General features: G+C 46.7%; 1 protein-coding gene across 1 annotated transcript; it reads left to right on the top strand.

The window, feature by feature from the left end:
• Nucleotides 1–6: 6 nt before the first annotated feature.
• On the top strand, nt 7–14,700 carry TADA1 (transcriptional adaptor 1; the record flags this gene model as incomplete). The annotated part of the gene is made up of 8 exons (XM_008630432.2): nt 7–239; nt 312–403; nt 1,496–1,561; nt 8,131–8,228; nt 10,388–10,597; nt 11,614–11,765; nt 12,635–12,797; nt 13,747–14,700. Coding segments are annotated over 8 exons (1,167 nt in total), but the record flags the coding sequence as incomplete, so codon positions are not given.
• Nucleotides 14,701–22,287: the final 7,587 nt, after the last annotated feature.

Genomic DNA, 22,287 nt, shown 5'->3' with positions numbered 1-22,287 from the left:
GAGGCGGGTCTGGGCCGTCCCGCCCGGCTGGATCGGGGCTGTTGGCTGCGCGATCTGCCCGGCCCCTCTCGGCCTCCCCTGACCCGTCGCGTTTGTGCTGTGTCTGTGCAAAACCTCTGCGCTGCTTCTGGGTGTGGGAACAGTGCTTTTCCTCTGGTGTCTGCACCGTTCCTAGAGGTGCTCAAGGAAAGACTGGGTGCAGCACTCAGTGCCGTGGTCTGGTTGACACGGTGGTGTTGGTAGGTTGGACTCAATGATCTCGGAGGTCTTTTCCAACCGAATTGATTCTGTGATTCCCTGCTCTTCCCTAGGTACTGGGCCAACCTGAAGCTCTGGTTCAAGCAGAAGATCAGTAAGGAGGAGTTTGACCTGGAAGCGCGCAGGCTTCTCACGCAAGACAATGGTAAAAAAACACCGTGTGTGTCATTTCCCTGCCTTGCCCTGCCAGGCGTGGGAAGCTCCTCCCGGCTCCACGGTGCTTCCGGAAAGCGGAAAGTGCTGTGGGGGAAATAGGAGTTAAATAGGTAGCAATGGAGTTAAAATGGTGGGAGGTGCCCTGGCCTCCGTAGGGAAGTCCCTTTGTAACTCGGGCACTGAGAGGCAATTTGGCCTTGTGTAAATGTGGTAAAAATTTAAAATATGCTGTTCCAGCAACCAAAAAGCCATTTTTTAATATCACTGTGGAGACACAGTCCTTTCTGTATTTTGCGTTTGGTTGTGGCTGAAGTAGGGGAGGGAACCCTGAATTCACCTAGGTGAATTTGCTGCAGGCAGGTCCTTCCTGGCCTTTGGGAATGGCAGGTGGGAGTGCTGAAGGATGAGATTCCTTGATCCTTGCTTCTTTGTGTGTCTGCAAACACTGATGGGCGTTGCTGAGCTCATTGTGAGGACTCCTGGCTTCCATATTCATGATCTCTGTAGGGAAGGGCAGGGAGCATGTTGGTGCTTAGATTCCAAAGAGGATCCTGTAACCCTCTGATCCTGCCTATGAAGTTATTTTCACTTTCTCTAGTGCACGATTACTCTATGTTCCGGTAAACCTCTGCAAGGAAGTTCTGTTTTGTTAGAACCTGTTTGAGTTGACTTCATCTTTGTGGGGCTGATTCTCGTTTTGGTGGATTTTCTAGCAAAACCAAAAGCAGTGCAGTCTGGTGCCTGCATGGCAAGAGGAGACAGCTGCTCCTCCTCTTACTGGCTGAATACACAGAGACAAGTAGCTATAACACTTTGTGTGTGTGTGTGTGTAACACTGCAAAGTGACCTAATTGTTTTCCATGCTGTGTGTAGTGTCTTTTGTATTGTTGTCATAATAGTAGATTCTGGGCCCAGTAGAAGTAAACTCTCAAAAAAACTTAAATTGAAAACTCTGCCTTTGTAACTGAGCAGCTGGGGAGAACCCAGCTGTGGGAAAGCTTAGGGAGCTGCTTTAGGATGGCTTTGAGGGGGTGTCTGTGGGCACTGATGTGCTGCTAATGAGCTCTCTGTCTCTCCACAGTCCACTCTCACAACGATTTCCTCCTGGCTATTCTCACCCGATGCCAGATCTTGGTTTCTGCCCCAGGTAAGTCCTGAGAAGCCTCATTAAACACTGGGTGTAACACTGTGCAACTTGTGTGTTTGGGGTGTGTCTACACAGTACCCCAATTTTCTGAGCCTTAATATTCATGGAGTTTTTTCCACACAGGCAAAAAGGTAGCAAAATAGTGATTCAGCTGATTTCAGCAGAGATACTTCTGTGACTAAGCTGTGTGTGCTTGGTTAGAGGCTGATGCTGGATTGCTGCCTGTGATAATCTGGTTTGATTTCTGGATTGGGTGTCTGCTGTGAGTTGAAGGGTAAAGGCAGATGCAGCTTTCTCTTTGATCTGCTTTGCTTACCACTTTCTTCCTCCTCTGTACTTTGTTCCTTTCTCTGCTGGGGAGATCATTTTGGAGAGCTGGGTAATCCTGACTGATCTTGATTTCAAGTACATATCTGATAGAAAAGTGTTTACAGTGGGCCTTAGTTGAGCTATGACCAATTTACCCAATTGTCTGCAGATAACATTTTAATTTTGTGAGCATCTAGAGTAACATCTTAACTTTTTGAGTGTCTAGAATGGCTGTCCTCAGGGTTGCAGGGTGTGTTTTGTTTGGTCTTCAAAAGAGCTCTCAATGCAGAGCTGTGGTAGCAAGGGCAATTGAGGTGCAATTTGCGATACGGAACTGCTGTGTAGAAGGGGAGAGAAAATTGTTGCAGCTCATATGGGACCTGAGAGATGAGTTTCTTGAGAGGACAGAATACCTGTTATGGAGGTGCCTGTTGTAGCTAGAGGAAGTAAAACCTGAAAAACTCATAGATGCCCGCAGGTTTTTGTGTTGGAGCTGGTCCTTAACTGTACCAGCTGTGCTATTTAAATGTTAATCACCCCTACCTGCAAACTTGCTTTGTTTGCTCTTGATTGAACTTCAGAAACACCTTGTGTGTCCCAGACCTGTTCCCTTTAGGGGTCTGGACTCATGTAAATCAGAAGGTTTATGTCTGAATCTGCTGCTCCTTGCTTTCGACTTAGATTAATTAATTACAGATGGATTATAAAAAGAAAGCACAAGAACGGTGATTCCCCTGATTATTACCTGGAGCAGCTGAGTCTAAATGAGGAGGGGGAGGGAGACAGTGTCTGTTCTCTGAGCTCAGCACTGAGCTGCTGTGAGTGTTGGGGTAGAGTTCATAGCTCAGAGGTCCTGTTTCTGAGAGGCAGTGATCAGGTTAGAGCCTCTTGCCATGTGACTGATGTTGGGGTTGTTTATTCCTGTGTGCACACTCTGGGCTTAGCTGTATTGAATGTCATTTGTCTCTTTAGCCAGTCTGTTTATGCCACTTAGTCATGGCAGCTCCTCTGCAGCTGTCTGGTCAGGATTTGTCAGCAAGTTCTCCCAGGTGTCCCTTTTTCAAGGCTGTTCAGGAATGTGTTGAAGGTAGGAGCCCCAGCAGAGCAAGGTCCTGCTCCACAGGTGCCTTCCAAATGCTCATTATTTCCTGCCTGACCTTTAATTTCAAGTCCTTGGAGGAGATTTGCTCTTGTCCTGTTGCAGCTGCTCTCTTCAGAGCCCTTGAAGAACCCTGGTTGTAGTGGTTCAGTCGGTCAGTGATAGCATGTAGTGGTGAGCCAGCTGGCCATGATCCTTCCCCAGTGCTGGTCACCTCCAGGGCTTTCAGGCAAGCTTTGGCTGGCTCTGTGTCCACAGGTTGCATAAGCCAGCTTAGTCACGGGTCTGTGGTCTTAAAGACATGGTTTGGTGCTGTGGAGCTAACAGTGTGTTCTGCTAGTCCCTTCTACAGTCTCAGTTTTGCTGTCCACAGATGAGTGCAGAGTCTCCCAATGATTTGGGAGCTGATCTGTGCTGAGATACCTCTTTCTGGGCCACTGACTGGTAAATCTCACTATCAGCTGTGTGTGGTGTAGGGTTGTACGTGCAAGCCCAGGAAAATGCAGTACAAGTGGAATACTAGCTGTTAACATCTAGATTTCTTTTTCTTCCCCTAGATGCCAGTCTGACACCTGCTAATTTTTTTTTGTGGTTTGTTTCTTTTTTTTTTTTTTTTCTCCATGTAAGAATGGAAAGCTAACAGGCTTTTGTCTCAGCCACTGTCTTTTGGGTAGAAGGTGTTTACTTCATGATTCATGGAAAGAAGTAACTTTAAAGAAGTGTTTTTGAGGCACTTGGCACGCAATCACAAGGGTTACTGATGCATGTACTTTCCACCTTCGTGTGAGAGATAAAGGGAAAGAACCATCCTTAAAATGCTATTTTGTATTAAAAAATAATCTTGTGGTCAGTGGTAAAATTGTACTTGATGTTGTATTGTATTGGAATAAGAACCCTTGGGGAAAGTATTTTTTAGGAGTGATTATAACATATGTTGAACCATGCAAACAAACCCATCTGATCCAAATTTTGCTGCCTCTTGAAGTAGTGGTTCCACCTGGGATTTAGGGGAGCATTGGGTGAATGTGACCCAGTTTGAGAATACTTTGCATTTCCTCCTCTCATCTGCTTAGGCTGTTGGTCACCCAAACTTCAAATCCCAGTTCCACAGCCTCTCTGGCATGGGACATTTAGGGCTTGGCAGTGGAGAGGGAGGGAGTTGTGTTGTCTATTCTGATGTGAAGGATGACCATTTGGGGTCAGCTCTCCTGGCTGTGGCCCCTCCCAAGTCCTTGTGCACTGCCAGGCTCCTCGCTGGTGGGATGGGGTGAGGAGCAAAAAAGCCCTTGACTCTGTACTCTTAGCACAAATCCAAAACACAGTCCCATACAAGCCAGTATGGAAAATATTAACCGTCTTCCACCCCAAACCAGCACACTGGGATTTTTTCTTCCCCAAAAAAATCCATCAAGAGGAGCTCTGGTTTAAATCCTTTCTTAACCTTGCATGGACTTGCTTACTAAGCTTACCCTGTTTGTTGGACAGTTGCAAGCACTCAGGTTAGCAGGGTTTCTTCAGTTAATGTGTCTTGCTTGAACTGTTACCGCCTTTCTTAGCTAAATGTTAACAATAAAACTGAGACAATTGCAAACACTTGAGTTAGTGATGTAAGGATTTAATTTATTTAGTAGTAGTCTGGAGGCAATTAAAAGATGGTTCAGTGAATTAGAACTCATGTGGAATAACAGGAGCATTTTATTTTGTCAGGTTTGTCCACAGGCTTTGCTTAGAGGGCTTTCAGCCGTGAGATGAGCTCAGTTGCTTGTGTTTGCTTCTCTCCAGAGTGTTGAGAAGGGACGAAAAGTAAGAAAATGCGAGTGTGAGCAGAATATCAGCCAAATAGCAGCAGAATACCTGACCAAAACCCTTGTTCCTGCAAGAAGATTAAAACAAACAACCCCCCCAACTGAAGATCAAGTAAACGGGAGTGGAAAATGTGTGTTTTCTCTGCCTCTCTGCTTCCTTCTGTGGTGACTTTCTCTGTGTCTTTGTCCTTTCCTCATGTAGCACGTCAGGAAAACCTGACAGGCTCTGTCTGGACTGGCTGGTGCCATCATGATGGTGCTATGCAGACGTGGCAGTTCTTAGAAAAATGTTTTTTATCTGTTGCTGATCTTGGAAGGCAGAGCAGCAGCCCTTGCTGTGTCTTGTTGAGGTCTGATTCCGTTGCTAGCAAGATTAAATAAAAGCCGCTGACATCTTCCACACCTGAGCCAACCCAGCCTTGTCATTTGTAGCCAGGAAGACAAGTACTGGTTTTCTTAGAATGCTAGAGGGAAATTTTGCTTTCTTCATCTAGTGCATTAGGCTTGTTAATATGAAAACCTGGAAAAGGAACCAAAAATTCTGCTATGGGTTCATTATAGTGGAGAATAGGAGATTGTATCTTATCTTTTCCTTGTTTTAAACTGAGTCTGGCTAAGTTCTTGTTAAATGTGCACATTGAGATTCAATTAAGTTGCATCTTTCAGATCTGCTGTCAAAGCCTAAAAATTTAATTGCTATTTAATTTAAAAGCTACTGCATTATTTTTTTAAAAAAGGTATTTTGAAAATTCAGACTTGGCTGTAACATTGTATCTGTAGTACATTGTCAGAGAAAAGAGTGTTTGCAATTTCCATCTCCATCCACTGCACTTTCTCTAGTCACACAGCTGAGGGTACTGTCACAAGTGGAGCTGTGTGAGACTTCTGGCAAGGAAGAAGGGCCTGGAGTGTGGTGACATTGGGAGCTAGAGGTGTGCTTGTATTGAGAGCTCTGGAATAGCACAGGTCATTTCTGTGTCTGTCCTTAGTGCACCTAATCTCCCCTGACTAGAAGGGGTCTGACCTGCTATGGAGGAGAGAAGGAGGAAGAATAAGACCTGTAAAAACTGAAATATCTGAGAGAAGTAGCATTGTTTTGATGATCCTGAGATCCTGATGAAGGGCAAGTGGGGTCTTTGATGTGGTGTTCCACCGTGGTTTCCTATGTCCCATTATTAGGGCCTCTCCTGTGATGTATTGATGAGTAGTGACACCAGCCTTATGAGTTTCGGGGAGGTTTTTTATTATCTTTTAATTTCTTAAACTGACCAGTGGATTTTGACAACAGGGTTTGTAGGCTATGGGTTTCCACCTTTCTAATAGGACGTAGCTAAACTTCATGGTTAACTTTTTTTTATGTAGGAAGAATGTGCCATCTGTGTGTGTGTGGGTTGTTTCTAATACCTTCTTAGCAGCTGATCATTCAAAAACTTCACCTGAATCCTCTAGTTTAGCCTGTTCCTTACAGTCGTGTATTAGAAATTTTTTTCCATGGCAGAGAACACTCCGCTTGTGCTCCAGCTCTGAGTGTGGGAAGCTGCCCATAGCCAAGGTCTTTTTGCCGGCTTCATTCCTTACAAACAGGGCTGTGATATAACTGTATTTATGAATTCCTAACTACAGCAAATTAAACATGGTTAATTCTTGATTACAGCAAATTAAGCATAGCTGGGACAGCCAGAGATCAACAGATTGGTGTGAAGCTGGTGAGAACTGTGGCAGCCTGTTGGGAGCAGGAGAGAACCACAACTGGGTGTTGGTCAGTGCTCAGTGAGCGTGCCTGAGGATAGCCTGGTTGTGAGTGGTGAGATGTGGAAAGGCTGCTGTCACTTCTTGTCCCTGTCTAGAGGAAATGGCAAATTCTGGCTGAGGTGTGGCCAGGGAATGTCTAAGACATTGCTGTCAGAATTGCCTGGCAGCAGAGCTTCAGCCTCTGCTTTGAAGGCAGCTGAAGTCCCTTCAGAGCTGAGCTGTCCAAGCTCCCTGGAGGTGGGCAGGGACCCAGCTCAGGGCATGCTCTGCTCCAAAGGAAAAGGATGCTCACTTGCAGTGCAAAACCAGGGAAGGAGGGTACTGGAGGCACAAAGCAGAGGCTGCCTCTGTAGCCACGAGAGGGCTGTCCAGTCTCTGAGTTGCACTTGTTCCCTGTCAGTGAGTGCACACACATCCAATGCAGTGCTGTCTTAAGCCCCAGTGTTCCTGAAGGAATTAATTGCTCAGAGATGCCAAGTGCTGCGTGATTATCAGGATGTGGTTTGGCCTACTGTAGGTGTAGCTGTCAGACAGCATTCAGTGGACTTTTGAGCTGATGATGTGACCAAATATATTTATTTATTGGTACTAAACAGTAACCACTTTTTCAGCTGTTCACTCACTGGTCACATTAGTGTCATCCTGCTCCTGGGCTCAGTGGCCTCTGCAGTTTTTCTCCCCTCTCCTTCTCTTCAGTGTAACAGAACAATCAGCTGTGGTGTTCAATAAGGATCCATGACAAAGCTTGCTGAAGCAGAAGGAGAACTGGGGAGTCAGACTGCTTAATCCAGATGGTTTAACATTTGACCTGATCCAGTGCTGGAACCCTGGGTTTAGAGAATTTAGGTTTTTGGGATATAATTACATATAAGTGTAACATTATGGAGGATTTTGGGTGTGGATTTATGTCTTCTTCTTTCTCCTTCTTCACAAATCTGAATCCTCTATCATTGGGTCAAAAGTTCTGCATTGCGGGCATGAAAAGTTGGTAATTGGATTGTAAGTAAAAACATATTACTTAGCATGTCATAATTGGTTAATTTAGACTTTAAAAAGCTTGGAAAGTTAAAATCACAGCCATTTTCCACCCTAACAACCTTGGAGGCACACTGTGCAGCTGTGCTAAAGATAAGATATAATAAACAACTAAGTCTGAACAAGAATTCTGGCGTCTCCTGCGTTGTAATCCAAACTCTGAGTAAAAGAACTTGAAAATACAGAAACAGAGAAAAATTAGTAATCCAGGAGTTGGGGGGAGGAGAATCCACCTCTAGGCAAGCTCTCTGCAAATGACTTTTTCCTTCCTTTTGGCTTTCATGACAGGCTATGCTTATCTCTCTCCTTTCACTATGGGTTTTGTTTGGACAGAAATTGCTACATAAGTCATGGGTGATGAGTGAGTCAAACTAGCAAGGGGCTGACAAAGGAAGAGAAGGGCTATCAAAAGTGTTCTCCCCTCGGAAGACCTTTCTTTGGGCTGTGGCTGTTGATTTTGGATTAAGGCTTAGCAGGTGGCCAAATGTTAAGGCTTTCATCCTGGCCCTAAATCAGCAACACAGAGTTACTTTTTTGGTTTTGTTTTATTTTTTCTTTTCCATTTGTAGAAGGTGCTGGATCTCTGCCATGGCCAGGTGGCTCTGCAACTAAACCTGGAAAACCCAAAGGGAAGAAAAAGATTTCTTCAGTTCGCCAAAAGTTTGATGTAAGTGTGTCTGTGGTTCTCGTTACACATCTGCCAGATTCTTAAAGCAAGTGATTTCCTATTTATTCAGGCAGTCAGACAGAATTCTGTGATTACCTCTGCAACCCAAAGTGTTAGAAGCAAGATATTCCTTGGGTGTAATGTTTTTAGAAGGTCCAGTTGTTTGTTCCAGAGCTGAAGATGCCTTTCAAAGGTGCTGTCTTCTGGTAGATGGCATAGAAATGTGCAAGATCCAGTTCACTTTGCAGCAAAGGCTCTGTACCTTCACCCAGCACTGTCACACCCCTGTTCTGCAGTTGTTTCTATGCTGCCAGACCAGTGTGGAAGGGCCTGGTGTGACAGAGATTTGGGATGAGGCATTCTCTTCAACAAGCAGGGTTTGATAAGGTGCATAGAGCCCTTCTAGGGACTATGATTAGGCACTGTGAGTGTGTGCACTTGAGACCAGTGTTCCAGAGGGATGCCCCAGCTGAAAGCTCCTTGTATTTAGAAATTGTTGAAATACTTTGCAGTGCTCACAGCTGCAACCTGAATTGTGATGTTCTGAATTCAGTCTGTGTTGCCTTGTCTGTCTTAAAACTTCACTGTAACTCTTCAGCGGCAAGTAGCTGAGAGTTTGAGAAGCAAGCTGTGGTGTAGTGGAAGGCTTAGAATTTGATTTGCTCAATGCACCTACAATACACCAGATTTCTAGTGTGTGTTTATACACATGTTCAGGAATGCTTGGCAGTAAGCACTGTATGAAGTGCATGTTATGATTAATGGGCTAGTGGAATTCCTGAGTAGTGTGAACTTGGAAGTGCCTTGGGATTTCGTAATGTTTCCCTCACTGGTCAGAGTAACACTGTGAATGACCACAGGTCCATTCCAGTTGGCTTCTGCTCTCCCAAACCACATTCCCCTTGAAAGTTGCTTACATTTTGAAGGTCTTTTTTTCCAGGCATGTGACTTTCCTGTAATGAAAGCATAAGTCTTTAGAATTATGGGGAGGGAAACCTGCTTTCACATCAGTAGTGGATGGATTGGTTTTTCACTCTGATGCCACACTGTCCTTTCACTAAAGCAGCTCCCCTTTCTCCCTGGAAACTAAGATGTGAGAAATCCACTTTGCTGCATGTTCATTGTTCATATTTATAGTCTGTGTTTGTCCTCGTTCCCCGTAAGAGCCTTGCAGCAATCTCCATTCCAGAGCCGTGGGAGAGTTGTTGGGAGTATGATGAGTCTTGTTCCCTTGTGGGTTAGAGCTGGGCCAAGCACATATCTGGGCTCAAGGATCAGTAATTTACATTTGCTTTGTTACCCCCCGTTTATTTGGGGACTGAGGAGCCACCACAAGCACTGAGAGCTTGAGACATAGTGCAGCAAAGGATTTGTGCTGGAATACATGCGGCCTGGGAAATGCCACCTTCTGGTATGAATTCCTGTTCTGTGATGGGTTTTTTCCCTAAATAACCAAGTCAGTTCTGAAAAAGAGTCATAATCCATCTCAGAATTAGTGGCTGCTCAGTAACACAGCTCTGCTTAGAGTAGTAAAAGTGCACAGGGAGACTGGAGTATGAAATTAGGGCTGGAATTAGTCTAAGTTTAAAGCATTAGAGAGATGTAAGAATCAATCACACAAGTTTAGAATCATGGGTTTTAGTCTAGAGGGAAACTGTACAGAGAGTAAGTAAATAGACACCCTTCTGTACCAGAAATGATTAAATAGATGAGAACTCTTCAGCATGGAAGGAGGTGTCTGAGAGATGTGGAAGTCCAGTCACTGGCCTGGGTAATGTGAAAGGAGATAAAAAGGACAGTGGCTGACCATATTTGGGACTCACAGGAGAATCAAACAAATCTAGCAGGTGGGGAGGTACAGAGCAGACCAGAGCAGGTGAGTCTTCATGTGCTGTGTAGAATTTCTGGCTGCAGTGTGTTGTGGATACCCAACGTTCAGGTGGTTTGGGGTGCTGCTGGACAAGTTCACTGAAAGCATACCAACACTGACTTAGCAATGTCTTCAGCTGCAAGTCATTGGGGGTTGGGAGAGTATCCTGGGGAGGATTTTTTATGTTTTTATAGGTGTATGCTTTCTGCTTGGAGAAGGGATGTCCCCTTGATGAACCAAAGGGTCTGAATGAATATTATCTTATGCTTTAATGTTGTGTTCATGACAGCACCGGTTCCAGCCTCAGAATCCACTGTCAGGAGCCCAGCAGTTTGTGGCAAAGGATCCTCAGGAAGATGATGATTTGAAGCTCTGCTCTCACACCATGATGCTGCCAACACGTGGCCAGCTGGAAGGAAGGATGATTGTAACTGCATATGAGCATGGGCTGGACAATGTCACTGAGGAGGCAGTGACAGCTGTTGTTTACGCTGTGGAGGTGAGGCTGGGCTGGGTGGCAGCAGTGGTCTCATGACACCAGCAGCAAAAGGCTCTTGTGTGCAAGTCTGAGGTGTTGTCCCTCAGCATGGGGAGGAAACCTGCTGCTCTGATTGTTCTCCAATTGCCCTTTTGCCCCAGAGTAATGTGAGAATCGAGAGGCTTCCAGGTTTGTAGTGCCCTAGATGTAAAGTCTTGGACTTCTGCCTGCAAGTGTTAATTGTGAAGTACCTGCACAGTACCCCAGGCATGTTAAGTAGCTGTTGTGGAAAATACTGTTCCTGTCACTTAAAAGCAGGGACAGAATGGGAATGCCAGTTTGACCAGTTCTATGAAAAGCAACCTGTTAAAGGCACAGTGTCTGGCCTGGCCGTGAAGCAACAGGATCAGGTGATATCTGCAGGTGAAGCCCTGGTTTGGCTTTGGCCATTGGTGGTGCCTCACTTTACACATCCCAGGAATGACACAGCCACTGCTTGGAGCATTGATGTGTGGATGGCTTTCTGCACTCAGGATGTGGAGGCCAACCTGAATTCCCCATCTGGCAGTGAGGCCAAATTTAGAAGTTGTCTGCTTGTTTTTTTCATATGATTCCTTCTCCATCGCTTTTCAGGCAAATGAAAAAGATGAGTGAGTGGCTTTTCACTGTCATTTCAGGGCCTGTATTTCAGTTCAAGTGTAACATTTAATGTCAGTTACGAAATCTTAACCTTAATCAGAGGTTGGGAATTTCCTAGCATTGAAGACACCCCTTTGACATTTGAAGCAGGACATCACATACTAAAGTATAGTTGCCAGGCTGATGCTTACAGTACTCAAAAAATGCCATGTTCTCTGTATCCATCTGCTGGATAATGAAAACATCCTGTAGCTTGTCCAGATACTGGTTCCCTTCCATCTTTAGGTCCTTGTGGTCATAGCAGCACTGCTTCTGTCTTGCCAGTTGGTGAGGCCCTTCTCCAAGCCATGAGTGTCCTACACATCACCACACGTCCTAAGATTTGGGTTTTTTTGCAGAACCATCTTAAGGACATTCTGACCTCTGTGATATCCAGGAGGAAAGCCTATCGTCTGAGGGATGGCCATTTCAAGTATGCCTTTGGAAGCAATGTCAACCCTCAGCCATATCTGAAGAACAGTGTTGTTGCTTATAACAATTTAATTGAGTGGTAAGGAGCTCTCAGCACACTGATAATGTAAATGGATTTTGCTAGTCTTGGAATAACTCCATGGTTCAGTGTCTTCTTTTATTATTTTGCTTTCACACACTAGGAAGGCATTGGTATGGAGGATTGTACAGCTAAACAGGGAGTGAGAATATGGGGATTTCCCAGCACTGGACTGTAGGACAGTATTAGACCTCTGTTCCTTACCTCTGCTTGTCCATTAGTTTATTACTGCTTTTTGTAAACTTCAGTAACACAGGAATTCTCTGCCTTTAGGTCTGGCTGTTGTACCATAGGATTGAAATGTCAGTGAGGACCTGCAGGACACTTCCATCCTGTTATTTCTTGCATCCAAATGTGTTTATGGTTCCTTAGCACGTATTTCCAGTTGGCAGAGCTTCCAGGTCCTCTTGTTTGGAGCCTCAGTGTCAAAGAGCTTGTGCAGTGCATCTGCCTGCATGTGTGTATGAGAAGGCAGTTTTGTTTGCCTGTGGCAGCTTCTAGCAGTTGACAGGACGTCGTGGGTGTTTTAAGATTTGATTATAGCACTACAAACAACTCTGCCTAATAGCCAGTGTTTCAGTTTAATGTTGTGTGTGCCTTAATTTTTATGCTGGATAGAAACTATTGGCTGCAAGGAACAGAAGTTGCACAGCCAAGACCATTTAAGCAGTGCTGAGGCATGTTGAGGATCTGTCTGCACTCTTTTTATTAAACTGGAATTTTAAAGAAATTTTTATTAGAGCTGAAATAATTTTATGTACATATGGGCCACATGAGCTGGTGTAGAAAAGCAGGGCCCCTGCTGTGTGACTGCCACAGCTGGTGCTGTTTTTGTGACTGGGATGTCTTCCTGCCTGCTCTGCCCCCAGCCCCCCGAGCAGCGCGACGCCCTCAGCAGGTCAGAGCCTGGCCCCCCCGCCCGCTCCTGATGACGCTGAGCAGCAGGCAGCCCTGCTCCTGGCCTGCTCTGGGGACACTCTGCCAGCATCGCTGCCTCCAGTCAACATGTATGACCTCTTTGAAGCATTGCAGGTAAGCTGGTTGTGTCACACCTTCGTGTCACAGGCAGCGTTGTCCTGGGTGCCAGCTGCCTGTCTTAGACGTGGTTTACATGCATGGAGGGGGATTTGTTTTCTCCTCCTGCAGTCTCTTTCCTTCTTTGCCTGTCAGATTCTTTGGCCTTGATTTGTTCCCAGTGTTAACTCATGGTTTAATGCCTGTTCTGCTCCCCTTGGTCACAGAGCTGATGAGGAAATCCCTGTCTCACAGCTGTGCAAGAAGGGTGAACTCTTCCTCTGCAGCAAGACTGCAGTGATTATGTCAGAACTGAGCTAGACAGGTTTTGACAGTGCTGCAGCAAAATAACTTACCTGGCATGTCCCTTCTTACTTCTCATGTTCCACCTGGGTACTTAGAGGAATACTTGGTCCTGGCATGCAGACCACTGCAGTGGATTAACTATGATCACCCCAACCCTGGGGAGGCATTTAAGGTCAGCTGGGTGAATTTTCATTGGAGATGTATGGCTGTGGTTCCCTCCCTCTCAGGCAGCTGTGGGAACATTGCCTACTTTGAATGTCTAAAATTAGCTGTGAGAAATTCCCCCTTGATGATCTCTGCTTTTGTGAACAGGCCTTGAGATTTTGTTTCACAGCTCTGGATACAGACCACAGAGCTGTAATCAAACAGCCATCTCGTGTTTAGTCAGAATTGTTGTTGCTAAGGTTTTGATGACCAATTATTGATTACCACCCCAAGAGCAAAATGACTATTTCCTTACCATGCCACTCCCTTAGAAAGTGGTGTAAGTTGGCTGCTGTGGCAGTGCTGGCAGGAGCAGCTCTCCCTGTGGAACAGCCTTTATTCCCACTCTGCAGGTCTGGCACCCAGAGCATCCTGGAGTAGAGGGAGGTTATTCCCTGGGCAACGTGGGGAAATGTCTATGGAAGCGTGCAACTTGTTTTCTAACATGCATTTCCAGGTGCACAAAGAAGTTATCCCTGCACACACAGTCTATGCTCTAAACATTGAGAGGATTGTCATGAAACTCTGGCATCCGAACCACGAGGAGCTACAGCAGGACAAGATCCATCGGCAGCGCCTGGCAACAAAGGAGGGCCTCCTGCTCTGCTAGAGCTGGGCCAGCCTTCAGGTGGCTCCAGCCTGTTCCTGGGACTTGTCATTCGGATGCTCCTTACAAACCTGTGTCAGCATCTCCAGGATGATGTAATTTATGAGTCAGCTTTTCCTATGGAAATGTGACTGAGTTGTGGGACACTTCCTCTGCCTCCCCAGAGTCATGTGCCATGGAGTACTTACACCAATGCCACTGAATTGGAAAAGAGAAACAGGACACATTTGCAAGGACTGTTTTTAGGAAAAATAAATGTGAGAGTGGAAAGAGTTTTTTTTAAATAAGGTGTGCTTTTGTCTTCTTTGTGAGCATGGAGAATCTGCCTCCTTGCCCTCCCCTCTCAGGTAGTTTCCCTCCTGAGCTCAGACTTCAGAGGCCTTGTCCAGCTTCTGTTGTGGCTGATGGGATCCTTTTCATTACTTCGTTATGGAGTGGCCTCTTGTGAAAATGAGCGAATTCTGTAAGCTGACCTGAATTGTTCCTCTTTTGCCAGGGGAACTTCTGATTACAAACTGTGAGAAAACAAGGCAAAAAGGGAATTGTCTTGGTGTTGGAGACTCTTTGGATTTGCAGCATTAACAAATCTCTCCTATCACTTCCTTGTAAAAAATATGCAGCCTTGTATTACTTCATTATAAAATTATGTAGGCACACCTCTCCACATGGGAGATGTGCAGATCACTGTTTAAAAGGAGAAATTCCACCTGCTGGGTTTCAGGTGCTCTGCTGTATTCCTGAGTCAGCTGTGGGAACAAGCTTAATATAACATGAGAATTCCATTAAAGTGTCTTAATTACTACATGACCTGGTTTTGACCTCACACATGGAGGTACCTGCTGAAGTATGACTCACTTACTGTGCCTCCAGATTAGTGGAACTGAAACTGCTTGTTGGGGTTTTAGGAGTTCTGTTTTCTTTTTCTCTTAAAGAATTTTCCCCATACATGTTGCTAGGGGGACAAATTACTGGGTGCTTAAGAAAAACAAAAGACCTGGCCACAGAGGGAGGGGTCCATCTGGCTTCTTCTTTCATCTTCTCTTTCACCTGGGTTTGTGGGCTGTTAGTTCCCAGCGTTTGGATGGAGAGAGAGGCTGGAAGGAATTTGTCGGCACTGCAGGCTGCTGTTTTTCAGCTGCCTTCCTTCTACCAGAGAAACCCTGGGATTCCCAAGCCCGCCTTCCCCTGCCCCGCTGGGAGTTGGGCTGCAGCCACCCTGCCCCCGTTGCTGCCTTTGAGCCTTCACTGCTCTGTAGCCCTGCTCGCCCTGCCTGCCCAGACCTCCGGGGTTCTGCTGCAGCTCCGGAGTTCGATACATCTCGTCTGCCACCCGGGATTTGTGCTCGTATTGTTGTTTGTTTGCCTTGTTATACACATATAGATATATAATAGTAAAGAACTGTTATTCCTGTTCCTCTATCTTTGCCTGAAAGCCCCTTAATTTCAAAATTACAATAATTTGGAGGGAAGGGGGTTGCTTTTTTTTTTCATTTCAAGGGAGACTTCTGCCTTCCTTGGCAGACACCTGTCTTTCAAACCAAGACACAGCTTCCCAGGGGGAATGTGAAAGGGGAAGCTCATGGTTCCACTCCATTCTGGTTTTCCTATTTGGAATGTATTTGGATAGGAGACTTGTCATATTTCTAAAATTACAATAATTTGGAGGGAAGGGGGTTGCTTTTTTTTTTCATTTCAAGGGAGACTTCTGCCTTCCTTGGCAGACACCTGTCTTTCAAACCAAGACACAGCTTCCCAGGGGGAATGTGAAAGGGGAAGCTCATGGTTCCACTCCATTCTGGTTTTCCTATTTGGAATGTATTTGGATAGGAGACTTGTCATATTTCTTATGGAATTTTCTTCTAAGTTTTCTTCTCTGCTGTATCCCCAGGACTGAAGAGAGTGCAGACCTACGATGTTTCTTCCTGGTTACTGTTCTTGTAACTTCCTTTCCTGACCCCCATGACTGTTCATGTTGGACCAGCATTGTAATAAAGAGCTGTGCAGCTGTCATTGTGTTCCTGGCTTTCCTGCATCCCCTTTGGGATGTGTTGTGGAGTTAGGCAGGGCAAGAGGCAGTGTCTGGGCAGGTATTGGTGGCTCTCTTCATGAGAAGATCACTTTAGGATTATGAAGAAACTGGGAAAGGCAACAACAGAGAACTGCAGGAGGGCCTAGCAGGATGGGAGCAGTTGCAGGTAGGTCTGGCAGTGTGTGGTTAAGAGGGGAGTGGGAGAGAAAAGATGGATGATTTCTTTTGGTACTGTTCTTTCAACTGCTTTGTTTTTCTGTATTTAAGCTGGTCAGAGAGGGCCTGAGCTTAAAAGTTGACCTCAGTGGCTTTTAAAAATTTTTTTTTTTAAAACTTAAAAAAGTTTTTAAAGGCAGTATTTAACCTTAGTAACTGTATGGTGGTGACATCATCGAGACACCCGAAATACAGACTGTGGGGTGTGGGAGGGAGATTTCCCAGATAATTGTGATGCTTCTGGTATAAAATGAAAGCATTAAGTTTGTTTGCTAGAAACTCTGGGGCAGCTCGGAGGATCTCAGATCTGAAGAAAGCACCCAGCCTCCGACAGCATCACAGGCGGGTTCTGAAACAAAATGCTGAGTATGGCACTAGAATCTCACTCCTGTTTGCCTGTGTTCTGAAGAGCCAAGTCATCTATTCCACACTGAAAAAGTGGGTTATTTGGTATGCCTGCTAGACAACAAAGGCTCGAACAAGGAACTCAGGTCAGCTGCATTTCAGAGATCTGAAAACTGAAAGGCACATATTCTCAAAGCACTTTCCCATGAAGTGTGAGTTTTTGTGAGAAACAATGCTTTACAGGCTTCTTGGGTCATGGAGCTGCAAGGGATCACAGAATATTCTGAGCTGGAAGGGAGCCACAAGGATCACAAGTCCATCTCTTAAGTGGATGGCCCATGTGGGGATTAGAACCATTATAAGCACCATGCTCTAACCAACGGAGCTAATTAATCCCTGTGGCTGCTTTGTCCACCCCTGGCTGAAAGAAGGGCCAAGTTCAAAATTAGAGCAGGTTCTTTATTTCCAGAGATGAGACCAGAGAAGTTGTCATTTCCAGTTCAGTGTGTGACCACGTGGCCAGTGAAGGTTTTCCTTGGAGACCTACCCTGAGAGCAGGGTGATGGTACTGACAGGTATCACTGGTAGGCTGTGACATATGTCTTTCTTCACTGCAGTAGCCAGCCCTCTAAAATGAATAACACTGCTGAACTTCAAAGCAGCACAGAGATTAATTTGGCAGGGTCTGTCTTGTGCCCCAAGATCCACCCAGCACCTGCCAGGTGTGTGGCAAGCTGAGCTTGAGCAAAACTGTTCTTGACAGATGCTACCTGATAAACCTACAGTGGAACTTCAGAGTTATCTTGGGCAACCTGGTGTGCTTTTAGTGGCCTTCACCTCTGGCAGCTTTTTTCTCTGACCTGTGCCTCTTGCTGCAGGCCTGGAATTTGTTGTAGTCATCCCAGAAAATGGAAAGACAGAAGGGAAGGAATAAGAGATCACTTGCCTTGTCCTCAAGAGTGAGAATTGCATCTTACGCTCTTAACCCAGCAGGAACTGTGCAGTGTACTGAAAGTTACCACTTTTGGAATTTCTATTGCTTATGCTTCCACTTCTATATCTGTAGTGAAAGACCACTGGCCACCTCATGAAGAGGGGGCAAGAGTGCTCAAGAGCTTCACCGGGCTTGCTTCATGGCCTGAGCTAGGGTGAAGTTGTTCATCTCATCGCAGATGTGATCAGTGTGATCTGCATCCCTTGAGTGTAGGAGACAGAAAGAAAATCTGTTACTTTTCAGACAGTTTCAGCTGCAATACCTGGCTTAAGTCTGACCAAGCCTTTCCAGTTGCATGCCAAGCAGGATCCCAGGGGTGTGAATGCAGCCCTCCTCAACACTCCCAAACAGCCAAACCCTCGCTCCCCAGACTGGTGAGCAAGAAAGATGTTTTTTGTTGCTGTTTCACAGCCTGTGAGCCACGTCTCCAGCCCTTGCCCTGTGAGTCATCTGCTGGGAGCTGTGCCCAGGAGCAGGGCTGGATGCCTGGCTGGGAGGGTGCTTGGCAGCTTGCTCTGCTCCATCCAGATCTGGTGCCCAGGTAAACAGAGGAATCATCTCTGAGGACAGCTCCCTCAGAAAGAGGATCAGCTTCAGCTTTGCCTCACTGGGGCTTTGTTGGTTATCATGAAAAAATATTGTTTCTATTTGAATTTCTGAATGCAGTTTCCCAGTGGTGGGTTGGGTTGTTAAAGGCCCCCACAATCAGATATCTGCTTCTGTGCAATGACAGCCCCTTCTGAAATGCCACTGCGATAAGAACAACGAGCAGGAGCTGGGGCTGCTTTCATCCCACAGGAAGGGCTGCTGGCCTTTCCATGGAGCACCCTGTAACCTCTATGAATCCTTTGAAGGCTTTTAAACCCTGTTTTGGACTGCACCAGCAGAGCTCCTGCCCAAGTCCTGGCAGATGGGTGTGTTTCCCTTCTCCTTCCCTGCTGCTCTCTCCACGTGCACAGCTGGCCAGCTCTGCATGCCAGGAGGTGATTTGGCCCTGGCTGAGCAATCTTCCCTGTGCTTCTATTTATATCTCACAGAGATGCTCCAGCTGGATTTGGCAGAGGAGCAGCAGGTGCTTGTCTGTGCAGTGTAGTCTTTCTGTGAAATGTAGGCTTGATTTTCAGATATTTATAGTTTGTTGGTGTATTGTTGATGGGAGCAGCTACTCTGTTTTTCCCTAGAGCAACATAAATATTTCAGGCTTCTTTTTTCCACTGAAACTTTAATTTCTCACTAAAATACTGTTTTCCCACCAAAAAAAAAAAAGAAGCACAAAGCAGCTCAGCCTGCTTTATTTTTGCCTCTGTCTCCAACCTCTCCAAAATACTTACCAGAAGTTTGTTCCAAGTTTTCAAATGTGGTTTTTAACTCTGTAATAAATACAGTATTGAATAGCTCCGTAATAAATGGCTTCAGAATGATTCTTATCCACTCTCTGCATTCCTTAAAGACAGGAAAAGGGGGAACAAGAACCTGGCTCTGCACCTGCGCCCTGGGAGTGCCTGGTGCAGGTGCAGCCGTGCTGTTTTTCTGATGGCTGATGGCTCACACCTGAGGATTGGTGCTGCAGGCTCATTAGCAGGTTTTCTCCTTCCTCACATGTTAGAGATTAATCTCTGAATTCCTCCAGCTATGCAAAGTACCTCAACTGGACTTCATGGTTTCCCCTGGAAGCTGTGAGCAGGGGGTGTGTGAGAGCTGGGCTGGACCTCCATTGCAGGCAGTAGATGCCACAGTGTGTGGTGGCCCTTATTCTGCCAGTACATCCCCAGGAGTGGAGGGACGCAAGACAGAGAGGTGTCTCTGTCCCTGAGCCAGGGACACAGAGCAGAGCTTTGCCTTTGGTGGCCCTTTTGGAGCCATTGCAGGCACTGCACAGAGCCCTGGGGAGTCATCCTGGAGAACAGCAGCAGCTGCAGATGACAACTCTTTGTGTTGGTGGTGCTAAAAAATGGGGGGGGAGGGGGGGGAAGCCATTGGGGCAAAAAAATCAAGTATTTACTCTACTGCCCCAAACCAGCTTGTACACACTGATGCAGCAAGTCCTAAATCCTGTTAGAAGAGAGCCAAACCATGTGTCCTTACCCCTGGGACAGCAGGGTCCTGTGCAGCACATCCCAGTGTGGTGAGGCTTCCTATTTTATAAATTAGAAATGTTGAAAAAGCTAATATGGGAAACAGATAGGAAGGAAGGATAGAACCTGCCCTCCAAACCCCAGGAGGCATTAAGGGCAGCTAGCTGGGTGCAGGGGGCAGTGGGCAGTGTGGGGTTGTGCAGCGGCTCCTGTGGTTTTCTGACCCTGTGACCTCCCCTGCAAAGGACATGGGGATGGCTGGGAAGCCCATCACCATTGCCAAAACAGTTCTCTTGCAATTTCCTGGAGCTTCCCAGCAAAACACAGCATGGAGGGCTTGATTTAGGGTATTCTCTCAGATGAGACACCTCGAGCCACAGGTGCAGTCTCTGCCAGAGGGACACGTCAGTGCCTGTCAGGGCAGCTGCTCCTCTGACCTCGTGGTTTTGTGAGTTCCAGCTCCCCTCACCCTGCTTGGACAGTGTCATTTGAGTCTTCAGGACACCCACGAGTGGAAAAACAAAGAGGGGCAAAGACAGAGACCCCGTAGCACACACAGACACGAAAAACCACCTGAGCACAGCCCAGCTGTGGCTGGTCAACAGCTGTGGGTGACAGACACCCACCGTGTTTGTGCTGGAGGTGCCACTCTGAAAGTGCTGCGTTTTGAAGGCTGTTGCTCAGCCTGGCTGTTCCCTGCTGCGGGGAGGGGGGGGCAGTGTTACAGCTCATCTCAGTCTCCTATTTCCAGCTCCCGAGGACTTGGTGTGCAAGCAGTGAATGTATTTGCAGCTTTGGCATTGTAGAGAGAAAATCTGTGCTCTGGATCCATGTAAACTGGCCTCCTCCACATCAGTGCTCGAGGGAGAAGCTGACCCTGCACACTGCTGATCCCATAAAAATTACACCTATGCATCCAGAGCCAAGAAATAAAGGAATAAAACAAACAAAGTCTGAAGAGTATTGTTAATACAGAGCAGCCATAGCTATTTGGAAATCACACTTTGAAATACTGGTATCAAGTCCCTCAAGATTTGAACCATCTTTGCTATTTCTTTTTTTAGTCATTAATCAGTGGCTCTAGCTAGACAGTTATGATTAAGCAATTGCACTGTGAACGTTTTAGGCTTGGCTAATCTTTTGTTTTAAGGAAGAGACAAGACAATGCCAAGACAAATGGGCTGTCTGGAGGAGAGACACCAGCAGTGAGGCCAGCAGGACTGAGAAGTATCTTCTGGAAAGGTAAATTCTGACCACTGACCCCTGTCCCAACTTGCAGAAATGACACAAAGGTGTGAGCAGAGGAAGGAGCAGCCTCCCCCGTGCCTGAAGAGGCTCAAGTGCCCTCCCAACCTGTGGCCCCCACCCAAACCCTCACTGGCTCTTGGGAAGGCAGTGATGGACAAATGGGGCCATGTCCCCTGTGTGCCACTCTCCTGCTGGCTCAGCTGGCCACAGTGGGAACAGGGAGGGAGCAGGGATGTGGCTGCAGCCAGCCAGGCTGCCTGGATGGCAGTGATCAGTTCACCAGAGAGCAGGCTGTGCTCCTGCAGCAAAGAGGAGCTCTGGGCACCCCGACTCAGAACCTCACGTGCGTCATCAAAGCGGCTGAGGAAGGCGCACGATGCAAGTGAGCTGCACCTAATACCCGGTGCTTAACCACAGCTGTGCCTCTGGTGCCTCTGCCTGTGCTGTGTGAATAACCTGATGAGTCCCCTTCTGCAGCTTCTTGCTCAGCCTTAAAGGTGCTCAAGGTCCACACCAGGGCTTTGGTCGCACTATTGGGGCAGAGGTGTCAGGCCAGGCCAGCTTTGTAGAAGCACATCCTGCATAGTCCTGAGGTGCTGATGGGGACTGGGAGAGGAGCACGCAGAGCATGGCTCCCATGGGTGCCTTGGTTGGCATTGTGGTGAGGACACACATGTGCTTCCTTGAGCACTTCATGGCTCTTACTTTTGCTACTGCTAGAAGGGAATATGTGACAAATAAAAGCATGGGCCTGACTGCCTAAATACCAGATTGTCCAGGTAATGGTGGAGCATCTTGGCACTCCCAGCAACCTCACTGCCTGGTCTTATTCCTATTCCTGTAATTGTTTTTCCTTCTGATATTAAACTTGGAGGAAACTCAAAGACCATTAGTCATAGCTTTTGCTTTCTGGGGCTTTAGTTATTTATTTGTTAATGTTTTCTGAAAATGGTGACCACAGGGGAAACTGTGGTCCTTAGCCAGAGGCTGGGCTGAACTGGCTGGGATGATTTCGACCATCATTTTATGAGAACAAGATTTCCAGTTCCTGCAGAAACATGTCCTTGGTCTCATGTACCCCTCTCTGCTGGGCTGGTATCAGTGTTCTAGGGCCAGGCACAGTGTGTCCTGCACCTGGGATCCCAGTGCCCTCAGGCATGAGAATGCCCTGGGCATGGGTCTGTGTTCCCTGTCAGTGTCACAGGTGAGGGAGGAGCTGGAGCTGCTTTTCAAACTGAAACTCAGGAGGAAGAGAAGCACTAAGGATTTTTTTCAAAGAGCAGAGCATGAAGGCATGTCTGGAGCATGCCTGAGGCACATTTTTTCCCCTGGGTAGGATAACAGTGCTGCCGCCTTGTGCTGCTATAGCGGAGCAGGTGCTGGCTGCCCAGCTTGTTTAGAGCCTGGAGAAGTCCAGAGGCTGAGTGAGCAGGAAGAAGTGCAGCTGCTGGCAGCCACACAGGACAAGGTTGTGGGCAGTGTCC

The sequence above is a fragment of the Corvus brachyrhynchos genome, unplaced genomic scaffold (genome assembly GCF_000691975.1).
Source record: "Corvus brachyrhynchos isolate BGI_N302 unplaced genomic scaffold, ASM69197v1 scaffold101, whole genome shotgun sequence".
NCBI classification, from domain to species: Eukaryota; Metazoa; Chordata; class Aves; order Passeriformes; family Corvidae; genus Corvus; species Corvus brachyrhynchos.
Note: the sequence above shows the minus strand (reverse complement) of the source record. Positions and strands in the feature narration are given on the sequence as shown.